Raw genomic sequence first — 12042 nt, 5'->3', positions numbered from 1 at the left:
GTGTGTGTGGTGTGTGTGTGTGTGTGTGTGTGTGTGTGTGGTGTGTACATGTGTCTGTTTGTGTGTGTATGTGTGTGTGTGTGTGCGTGTGTGTGTGTGTGTGGTGTGTGTGTGTGTGTGTGTGTGTGTGTGTGTGTGTGTGTGTGTGTGGTGTGTACATGTGTCTGTGTGTGTGTGTGTTTGTTTGTTTGCGTATGTCTGTGGACACATGAGCATGTGGTCCATGTCGACCTGTGCGCAGTTGTGTGTGCATGCGTGCCTGCGCATTTGTCTTCTTGCGAGGGTATCTATGACTGCATTGCCATGACAACAATATCACTTCGGATCTATCAAACCTGCGTTTCACCATCTTTCATCAGTGCATTAATTATGTAGCACATCCTCCTTCATGTCTGCTTATTTACTCAAGCGTGACTAGCTAATGCTCAGGCCGTGCACCTGTAAGGGGAACTCCCATACCTGTCCCAGAGTGAGGTACACCACAATTACCCAATGATGTGGAAGGTATTACTCAGCACTCCCCATAGGCCTGGAATAGTAATTTCAACTTGGAAAGCTTTGACAGTTGACATTTGAAATTATAAATGGCACCAATCATTTGTTCAGCCATGCCTGTTCGCCATTAGGTCTCGACTAATGCCCATCAGGGTCTATCTCAATTGAGTGCTGCCTGGCAACGTTAATTCACCTGTCTGTAGTGGCTGTAGTGGTTTGTGAACATGTTGTTCCTATGCCTATAGGGCATAAGACATGAGGGCTGATGTATTGGTGCTACGGTGAGCAGGCTGGCTGGGTGTGTGTGTGTGTGTTTGGGTGGGTGGGTGTGTTGTGGGTGGGGTGTAAATTGTACCAATGTCACTTCCTGTGCTCCACCATGGACCAGCCATGCCGGCTTCGCGCTGAGGTTAATCCTCAGCGGGGGAGCTGGGACTGTATCCAGGCACTCGGCCAGAATACTAAACACCACCCGTCCAGCTAGCGGCTACCGCTGCACCCCACTAAAACGGATGCCTCCTTTCGCGTGTCCATCTCCTCCAAGCTCTTCCACTCCCCGGTTTCTCTTCTGCTCTGTTGCTGTCTGTTCTCGGCTCCGCTCTGCTCTCTTTGGCGTGCTGTTTGGCTGTTTTGTTTTTGAGAGGTATTAGCAGTTGTGTGGAGGTGCCCTTTCATCTGCTCTCTCTTTCCTCCTGTACTCTTGTGCTCAGATGTGGGTGATTGGCAGGTGAACAGGAGTGCCGCCAGGCCCTGTTTGATATCTCCTCTGCCTATTTTTTCCTCGTTGATCCTTCAGGGCTGCTGATGCGAGCAACTGTCTCCACGGTGACAAAGAATGGCGATAAAGCAGGGCGACTTGGCTGGAACCGTCAAAGGGTGGCAGTTCCCCACGCTTCTCTTCTTCTTTTTTCCTTCTCCCTCTCTCTCTCTCTCTCTCTCTCTCCCTCTCTGTCTCTCTCTCTCTCTCTCTCTCTCAGGCACACACATCAACACATCAACAAGCCCCCTGTCACTGGTGTGCTTCACTTGAGGCTCTTCTTGTTATTTCTGTCCCTGTGTTTTTTGCACGTGCCCTCTTTATGAACACGTCGTCCCCGTCACACTCCTGTAGCAGCTCCTTCATGCTCATGAGTTGTTTAATTGTTGGGGATTATGTGTGATCTGAAGCTGTGTGCTTTTGTGTGTGTGTGTGTGTGTGTGTGTGTGTTTGCGCACGTGCATGTGTGTGTGTCTCTGCGCGTGTGTGTGCATGTGTGTGTGCGTGCGTGCATGCGCGTGCACGTGTGTGTGTGTGTGTGTGTGTGTGTGATGAATGAGTGCTTGCTGTTTTATGGTAAGTTAAAGGAATGAAGGCGTGTGATGTCCTTTGATTCCACCATGACATTCACAAGACAAAATATATTTTGATAAGCCCCGTCCACTGTCCCTCAGTGTCTAAAGCACGTACATTCCCACTTAACATACCATTCATGACCCAACAAGAAGCACTAACAGACAGGAGCACCTTCTGAGGCTTGGTGTGCTGTAGAGAAAGGAATGACCCGGAGCGAGCCAGAACTGCTTGACTCCATGGTCCGTGCTGGATGTACATCTATGAGGAATGCGCAGCATGAACCCCTGGTATGTCCATAAAGTCCAAGAGATTCCTGGGATTTAGTGAGTTTGGAGTTAGACTGAGGACCCTGAGGTATGGCTACTCCAGCAGAAAGAGAGAGAGAGAGAGGGTGAGGGAGAGCGAGAGCAGGCTGTGCTGTAGGCCCCGCGTCTTCCCGAGTCTGTCCGGCTCTGGAGGAAAGCTGTAAAATACAAGGATTGAAGCGGAGCCTGAGGCTCTGGGTCCTCTTCACCTCTCCACACTCCTCACTGGGAAGCTTTGGCTATGCTCACAGATCACAAACACATAAACCCACAATGCACACAGAAGTGAGAGGCTGTAACCCAGATGCAGATCTCTCTTCACAAGCTTGTATGCCAAGACCCACACACGCGCATAGTGGAGACCCTGACTTTGTATTCTGAGTGACAGTTGCCGAATGGCGTCGTGGGGGGTTGGGTTGGGGGTTGGGTTGTAAGACAGGACTCAGTCCAGTGCCTGCTACGCCTCTCCAGCCTGACTCCTCTGACCCTCTCACACCGGCCTGTCGAGCTCCAGACGCCGGGTTGTGCCAGCAGGGCCATGGTGCTCCCGGGCAGTGGCTTGCATGGTGCAGGATCACGGTGCAGGGTCAGGGTAAGGGTCAGGGTCAGGGCTCAGGGTAATGGTGCAGGGTCAGGGCTTAGGGTCATGGTGCAGGGTCAGGGTCAGGGTGCAGGGAATAGATATGACTGAGCTCGCTCTGCTGTTTGATTATTCAAACCTGCTCTACAAGTTTTGCACCCCCGCCACCTCAGTTTAGTAAGGATCTACTCAATGGGCAGTTCTTTGAGAACCAGACCGTCTGTCCTTTAAGGCACTATGATGAGGACTACCTGCCTTCAAGACATTTGGTAAGTACTGCGTACCCTTTGGGCAGTGTGGTGAGACTGCCTGCCTTTCAGGCAGTGTAGTTGGGTCCGCCTACCTGTCGGGCAGTTTGGTGAGGACCACTCGGTATAGCTGCTGTTGGATGCTGGCAGGCTCCTGGCCGCAGGGGTGGACAAAGGGGTGGACAACTGTGAGAACAAATCCCTGCTGGTACAGGTCCTGCAGCTGAGATGGCAGCTCCCGCACCGAGGACAGACACAGAGTGGATGTTCCATCTGTCAGAGCGCACGAGGGGGAGAGAGAGAGAGAGAGAGAGAGAGAGAGAGAGAGAGAGAGAGAGAGAGAGGGATCATAGATGAAACAACCACACAATTGAACATGACATGGTCACACCGCTGGAGTCCCCGGTGGAATCTTTGTATGGACCAGCGCTGTAGCCGGCAGTATAACTGGCTACATTCCAATCCAAAGAGTAGTACATCTCCTACATTTCCCATAGTCCTCTGCACTCAGCTGGTCTAGAGGCTGGGAAAAACAAATGTCTGTATATGAATATAACACTACTTAATGGTTTGTGTATCTTTTTATTAGGAGAAGCATCAATGTTTATGGATTATCCCCAACAAGAAAGGATTTTTGACTTGATATTTCTCCCCTGGAACCAGACCATATAGTTCATCATCCAGAAAACATCAGACAGTTTGACACACTGTTTGACCATTTTTCATTGGACAGTAAAAATCATGTTGTTGTTGATGTGAGGGGCTTGAAAAAAACAAAACAAAACAGCGATTGTTTTAGTAATTAGAGTCATGCAGGTGGCTTTCTAGACTTGTCTATGACTTAATGGGCCTGGATGAAAATCCAATTAAATGTGTTTGTTTAGTGCGACATGAGCCGAGAGCCTTTTAACCGAGAGCTTTGATGCCTTCTCTGCAGGGCTTACACGGCCAATCTCACAGTCACTTTTTACATTAATGAGAGGCTGCCCTGTTACCCTGAACGGGCTGAGCAGCAGGGGGGCGAGGGTGAGGGGGGGGCCCTCGGTGTGGGCGAGGCAGGAGGCAACAGCAGACAAAAAGTGTCAGCTGTTCTTCAGAGTCACCAGGCCGTGCAAAAAACGTGCATGGAAGCCATCCAAGAGGAAAAGTTAAAGACAGCCGTGTGCTAATGAGAGAGAGGGAGGGAGAGAGAGAGAGAGAGAGAGAGAGAGAGAGAGAGAGAGAGAGAGAGAGAGAGAGAGACGACCCAAGCTTTGGATGGCAGAATGCTCCAAGGGCACACTTCCCAAAACTGCAGCATTTTACACAAGTCCAAACAGCTGGGTGAAGTGAGGCCAATCCAAGATCAACACACGGGATGCCAAATGGCCACTTGCTCTGCCCTCCGGCAGAGCATCATGTGCGGGCAGCGTGGCCGAAGGGCACCGCTGACGGCTGGGACTCAAGCTGTTAAGGGGGCCAGGAAGCAGAACGTTCCGGTGCTTGTTTACTACCCTTGCAGAATCAGCATGGTGTGTTTTGGTAAACGCCACAAGCAGCAGGACAATGGTGGCTGGTCTGTGTTTCACAGAGATTTCCCCCTTTTTGCACACGTCAACATTCATTTCAGATCCAGATGCTCTCTGTGATCTTCCACACAATAGCAAAGCTGCATAAAATTGATTGGATAGGTAAGGTATATAAAAAAGAAAGGTTAGTGGAAAAAGAGAGAGAGAGAGAGAGAAAGAGAGAGACAGAGTGAGAAAGGGATGTGGAACAGAACAAAACAGCTGATTCCAGCAGGATCTGAGTGCTATCTTGCCTGGGCATAATTCCAAAACTCCATTGTAAAATCCATCAGGAAAAAAGAGGCCCCTTCAGGCAAATTGCAGGCCAGCTAAAAATAACTCAGGGTTTCTCAGTCACATACTCTGCTTGCTACGAGGACATGATGTCCATGGGACAGAAATAGAATAGGAGGGAATGGGAGATACAAACATCTTAAAAACCTTCCTTCTTTGGCTGGGTATGTTTTAGTATAATTAATCCTGGTCTGTTTGATTTTAATTTTGCCTCTTTGGTGTGCAAACAGTGTGATTCCCCAGAGGCAGCGTACTGTGTTTGCTGTTCCTGGAGTCAGGAGATATTAACTCTCTCGGAAGCATTAGGTCTCGTGCTCTCTTGCGCGCTGGTGCACGCTCTCTGCGCTCTCGCACATCGGGGTGGAATAAATAAGGAATGGTTTTCATTACATGCCATCGGGAAAACAGCCACAGGGTGCTCGCTTAAGCCGTAATCGCTGTGAGAACTCCCACTGCAACATAAACCCCGCGTTCTCTCTCTTCGGAGGCTGCCATGCCGCAGCCCACGGATGGGTTACCTGCATGTAGTCACTGCCGGAGAGTGTCGGCCGGTCAGTTAACAAACAGGACAAAGGTATGTTGAAAATCAACAGGCTAACCTTTGACATTTAAAGAAGAAGAAGAAAAAAAGAAGACAAATACAGGTCTACGGCTGTGATATCTGGAAAGCATCTGGTTTGCATTTAGTAATTTATGTTCTGTCTTAGTGAAAGTTATTACCTTATAATTGCCTGCCTCAAAATATTAATGATAACAGGTATAACCTTTGCCCAGAGACATAAGACCAAGAAGTAAATTACAAAGGCAGTCTCTAGCCATCCCCTGGAGACTATTAATAATAAATGTAATTATTTTTTCATTTACTTTTAGATGTTACTCACTGAAGTACAGCTGGAGATTACTCAAGGCCCAAAAGACTAAACCAAGCCTTTTCCTTCTCATGTGAATGTTATTGTTTACCCTCAAACATCAGGTGAGCGCATACTGGATGATCGCACTGGGATCTGGGCTTCAGAGGCCCTGAAGGCAAAAACATTTCTTCATCTCTCACCACATTCTGAACCATACGTCTCTCACCACATTCTGAACCACACGTCTCTCACCACATCCAGAACCATCCAGATGACCCTGAATATGCAACCTCTGACCCTGATCGCCTCATTATTAACCTGCGGCACCAAGACTGTTCCGTGCCTGCCTTCACGACTCAAAGCGTTTAAAAAGAAATAAGTAAATGCGAATGTAATATGCCTGAGGGATATGAGATGAGGAGTAGGTGGAAATAGAGCACTGGGAGAGGCCACTAGAGGTCCAGGGCTCCGTCCGATTGCTGCGGAACCTTTGCGAGGAGGAACGAAGCGATTAAAAGAGGTTTGGGATAAGCGTGCAGGTGCATAAAACATGCTGCGAGAGATGCTAACGGGCTCGGAGTGCACACTCGTGACATTTCACTGTGCAGCGATTAAAAACCTTCATTTCAACTGCAGCAATAACTCGATTTATGCAGCATAAAAGTGCTTCACTAGCTGCGAGAACACGTCAGGGTGGAAGGTAAAACCGTCTAGAGTGATCATTTACAGTTCGCAATAACAAAGTTGACACAAGTCTACTGCGTAGACTTGTAAAATTCAGTAAAATTCTATTTATTTGCAACAGAAAAAAAGTATAAGTATGTTGAAATGTATATGAACTGTACATGCCTATAAACAAATCTATGCAAATGTTTTTGTAAACAATCCAGATGAACTGGAGTTGAATGTAGGAGGGTGTCTTGCGACAGTTCTGCGGTTCGCCTGGGACGAGGCGCTCTCTAGCTAGCGCTTCGTGTACGGCTGATTCCTGTCATTAGCAGTCATTGCTCACTGTGCGTTTATGAGCCTGGGGCACAGGCACATGCCTTAATTACCTCGCTAATGACCCTGTGCAGGAGTTGCGTGCTGGGGCCATGGAGAATAGTAGCCTACTCCCACTACTCCCTGTGCTCCTATCACTCCCACCGCCACGTTCTCACCTCCTCTCCCCGCTCTGCCTCAACTCCTCCCACTGCCGTGGCTAATCTCGGCTAAACCCTCGTGTAAACTCCTTCCAGCCCAGTGGTGAGACAAAAGAGCCTGGGAACGGCAAGCTAAGGGCTGGAGCCACTCGATTCTTTATTAGGGCAAAGCCGCACATGCACTTGCTCCAGTACAAGCTTCTTTTATTAAAACAGCATATCTGTAAATAGAAAAGCACTAATTCGATGAAGAAAAGGGGGAAAGTTAACCAGAAAATACATTTACCACAGAGATTATAAAAACTACTGACACACTAATAAATACACCACAGAGACTGTAACAACTACTGACACACTAATAAATACACTTACCACAGAGATTATAAAAACTACTGGCACACTAATAAATACACCACAGAGATTATAAAAACTACTGACACACTAATAAATACACACACCACAGAGATTGTAACAACTACTGACACACTAATAAATACACACACCACAGAGACTGTAACAACTACTGACACAACTATGCTAAACCAACCACATACACACAAATGAACACGTAAACACATTTCGAAACATTACTTTTTAAACTAAATTCAATGTCTGGAGCCCCCATATGTCCCTCTCTCTGCTCTGTCCCTCAGTGACCATCCTCACAAAAATGATTTTTACCTGTAAAATGAATGGCCATATAATGATATTACTGTATTTGATTCATATCTGCTGTGCAGTTCCTAATAATCAAATGATTAGGTTAAAATACCTACAGTGTAACGGTAATTATTCAACTCACCATGAACCAACTGTGGGGCATCACGCCTTGTGCAGTAAGCTATATTGGGAATATCTCTTTTACGTGAAAAAAAAAACCAAAACGTATTTCTCACCTGCATTGGAGCATAACAACTGTGCGAATGACACACTCAAGGTCATACTATATTGTGAGACTGATCTAAGAAATGAGTTTCCACAGAGCGACAGAGTGCTGGAGTAAGCTACCAGATAAAAGCAGTCAGAGTGTCTTTCACAATAGATTTCTCAGCCACTAACATTGCCAGAACTGTGGTATCATTTTGCTGAGCCTATCAGAGGAACTAACAGCACATTAGTTTATATTTTTTCTTGATTCTGTTTTATCTAAAATATAACAAAATATATATATTATATATTTATATAAATTTTAGGACTTGAATTGGGATGGCATCTGCCACCCTGTGCCAGGCATGTGACCATATCACTGCTTCCACCAAACAACAAACAACAGCAACAACAAAATCAATCTCTAATAGCAGACAATCCGAGTGTTGGTTCATTGAAAGACTGGTGTTATTTGTGACAAAAAGACCAAAGCCCTCTGACACTGGCTAACTTAGGTGAGCTTTAGGAGAGCTTCTCCATGTGGGGCTATAGCAACGATGTTTAAAATGATGAATTATTAACAGTGGGGCCCCACCCTAAACATAGCAATCACACAGCAATCACAGCTGTAGCTTGTCATCCTGCTGGCAGCCATTTTGAAAATGGCTGGCAATCATCTCCAACAAAGACCAGTGTGCCGTATATGACGGTCAACAGAGGAAGACGAATGAACAGAAGAAGGCAATGGAGACTTAATTACATGGTAGTTTAGTGTGCTGTAGGAGTTTTAGTAGCATATAATATGATGTCCTTTATGCAGACTGCTTTGAATGATAAGGATATCATTAAGGTGGAAGGCTTAACATTTGCTAGGTAGTCAATGTCAACATAGACTCTTTTCTGTATGATGAAGGCACAAAGCCTTTACAACGCAAAGAACGTGAAAAGCATTTGCAGACATCTTGTTTCTTGGCCTCTTTTCAGATTTTGAGAATAACACAGATGTGTGTTTCCTCATGATTACTTATAAAGAAAGACCTCCATTAAGTGTAATATACCAACTGGAGAAAATCTTTCTTGCCTTTGTTTACCTCAAAATCCTTTATGGTTCAGGCAATCTGTTCCCTGAGCAATTTTACTGGTCTTTGAGAGTTAGAGTAACTCACATTGGGAATTTTCACTTTATCCTGTTTGTAGCCCATGTCTTGGTTTTTGTTCCACTCCAGTTGTCAGTACCGGGCAGCACTCTGCTCCCATGTAAACAAGCTTCTACATTTTCTTTAATTGTATGACTTCACCAAAATGCAGCCTTTGGTTGACAAAGCAATTTCATTTCTGATTCGTTGTATTCTTCTTCAGAAAAATTACAACCCAGTACTCTTATGTAGACCATGTCTGCATCTCATTGTCTCACTATTTAACACACAGGATCCTACATTTCCAGAGACATTTAACAGCTTTGTAGTGAGAATTTGTAATGAGTTGGGTCTAACTGCACATGGTGGACATTATCCCTGCTACTAGACTCACTGCCGTCTAGTGCTGAATTTGTGCTAGATCCAGACACCACTGCAGAACTAATGATCGATGTAATCAAAGCCACAAACAGGCTGCTGCTAAAAAAAAATTAAAAATCTGATTTTGAAAAAAAAAACCCCACCCCGCCACCCCCCACTAATTCTGGTCATTTTATAGGCACATGCTTTCGTCAAACACACGGGTCTTCTGCATGCTGTTAGTTCTCTGTTTATGCATCATATTTTTGATCCTGCGTGGTTATGTGGAAAATGCTATGTTGGAATGACAAAGGTCTTTTGTTAGGATGTGTAGCCCTAGTGAACCATGCAGGCAACATCTGATATGTAGCTTTAGATACTGTGTGAAGAGCAAGTTTACATTGGTTTTCCTCATCAGTGTTATTCCAAGAAAGAATGATAGTAACACAGATACATTGTTATACGTGTCATTCTGTGTATCACTGCAATCAGAATACTTCTGAAATAACCAAATTAACTTGAATAATAAAAAAAGCTTTAAAATTTAAAAAAAGGGTCTTGGGTAAATTTTAAATGTTGAAAAGGTGTCTATCTTGGGTGACTTCTAATAACTATTTAAACGTCACAATATTAAAAGCAGTTTCAGTTATATTAATGTTACATTTATTTTGTAGGCCTAGGTATTATTGCTTGGCACTGTGCAAATAAGAATACTTTTCTACCAGTACAAAAACAACAACAACAACTGCTTGTTCATAAACGATCATGTGACTCTCATCCGGGTCAGCTCAGATCTGCCTGCCAACCATCTTCAAATATTAGAAATGTATGCTGGTCTTGGGTGCCTTTAGCTAACAGCTGACAACTGTACCCTCCTATTACCCCCCCCCCCCCCCTTAAGAACACACCACTTTCTCCCCCCCAGGGGCTGTCTGCTTGGGCTCTGGTCCTCTTCCTATTCCCCACTGCCCTACATTCCTCTAGTCTCCATTTTACCTGCTCTGGCCTACATCTATCTCTAGTGAGGTGTTGTGGGCTTGGTTAACTTCATTTGCATTATCTCCTCCCACCTGGGGTTGGGGCTCCTCTCACAACTAACGGCAACACCTACAGCTCCACACATGCAAAGCATGAGACTTTTGTTGCGGACTACTCTTGGCATAACTTTAACCCAGCACACGTGGTGGGAAATAAGATGCTAACGTTGAATGCTAATGCTTCAGTAGGCTTGTGAGTGAAGGCTAGCAGCCACCAGGTTGCGCTTCTTGGGAGCTAGCAGCTTTCATTTATTTTCTTGACACGTATGCGTCTAAGGTCAAATGATTCCTTTAAAAGATGCAGAATGTAAGTCAACATGCAGGCTGTGTTTTGCTTCCAGAGCTGTTGTTTTTTTAAGCCATACTTGTGTGAATCTTCCATGTATTTGTAGTGATGGCCAAACACATTTGGAGCATGACTTTCACAAGGGGGACATTGGAAAGCTGCCTCAAAAACAAGCAGAGAACAGACAGTCACAGATATCGCTTTGGCACTCTTATTTCATATTTTTCATTTAGTGATAATTGTACTTTATATTTTTAAACAATTTTTTTTTAAATCAAAAAAACTTTTGATTTAAAATCTTAGGCCTACATAAAAGAAACAAAGGTCTAGGATACATTTTAGGGAGCGTTCATGTAAACACTCTGTAAGAGGTAGCAAGCAATATGGAAAAAAAACTCCTACACTTCCACAGTGAGACACACTAAGAGTTGATCTTAAAAGTGCCAGTATTTCCTGGAACCGAGTCCTCTGGCAACAAAACGCCTCAGAGCCTAATGGAGTGTAGTACAAGTGATTTGTTTTGCAGGTAAAAAGGTCTATTAATAGCCACTCTGTGGAATTCAGCCGCCTATTTGCTTGACAGGATATGTCAGACACTAGTTCTGCCCAGGAGTCTGCCCGCAGCCCTGTTGCCTGGAGACAGCACCTGAAAGACAAGCTCGGCTAAATGGGCAGACTCGCTCATCAGAATTAGTCTTTCATCTATTGATGAGGTCCTGGAGACCAAGGCCTGTTACCCACGCTATTGTCAAGCGGCCTTAATGATTGGTTCAGCCACACCTACTTGAACAATCAAGTAGTATTCACACGCACCCACCAATCAGTGGGTCCATACAATGAGATTCGGTTCGATGCATTTTGATTACAGACGTTTCGAAGCAAGACACAAATTGCATTGCATTTTCAGAATGCTGCATATTCATTTTGCATAAGTATTAAATATAATGCTGTCACTGATCATATGCAGTTCAGACAGCAGTGATGAATTGGTAAAAGGAGAGTGCAAAGCTGTTGCTTCAACACAGAGTGATGCATGCCAACCCCAGTCACATGTTACATTTTAAGCAGCTGAGAAGTCTTTAAAAGACCAAACTTTAAAATTGTTATGTCTTTCTTGCGTTCAGTGTATTCTTCGCTCACAGTCCTGGAAGCCCACCATAGCACTGCACAGTAAATACTTTTATCACTTTAACTCAGTGGTTAAGGTACTCAACTTGTAATCAGAAGGTTGCCAGTTCAAGACCCACTGCTGCCAAGTTACTACTGTTGGGCCCCTGAGCAAGGCCCCTAACCCTCAGTTGCTCAAGTTGTATTCAGTCATAATTATAAGTCGCTTTGCATAAAAGTGTCAGGTAAATGTAATACCTACTGAAGTTACAGGAACACAACACACAGAGAATGGGTAAAATGTAAAGTGCCATTTGCTTTCCCATAAATCCTTTGTGCATATTTTAAGGAGCGAGAGGCCAGAGAAGGGAACTACTGATCCCATGGGCTCACATGAGGCCCCACTGTTCCACTACCGTGATCTTTAGTTTAAAATTTCCCCCAGAGTTTGCAG

General features: G+C 45.0%; 1 protein-coding gene across 4 annotated transcripts in view; it reads right to left on the bottom strand.

Annotated features, from left to right (window-relative positions):
- The window catches only part of rftn1b (raftlin, lipid raft linker 1b), a 49048-nt gene that overhangs the window by 22459 nt on the left and 14547 nt on the right, over positions 1-12042 (bottom strand). For all 4 annotated transcript variants that reach the window (XM_081720233.1, XM_027012286.3, XM_081720225.1 and 1 more), the window contains exon 3: positions 3057-3234. In XM_081720233.1, the coding sequence (XP_081576359.1) occupies positions 3057-3234 (178 nt within the window). The remainder of the gene's footprint in view (positions 1-3056; positions 3235-12042) is intronic.

The sequence above is a fragment of the Electrophorus electricus genome, chromosome 1 (genome assembly GCF_041902795.1).
Source record: "Electrophorus electricus isolate QZ-2024a chromosome 1, ASM4190279v1, whole genome shotgun sequence".
Classification (NCBI taxonomy): Eukaryota; Metazoa; Chordata; class Actinopteri; order Gymnotiformes; family Gymnotidae; genus Electrophorus; species Electrophorus electricus.
Note: the sequence above shows the minus strand (reverse complement) of the source record. Positions and strands in the feature narration are given on the sequence as shown.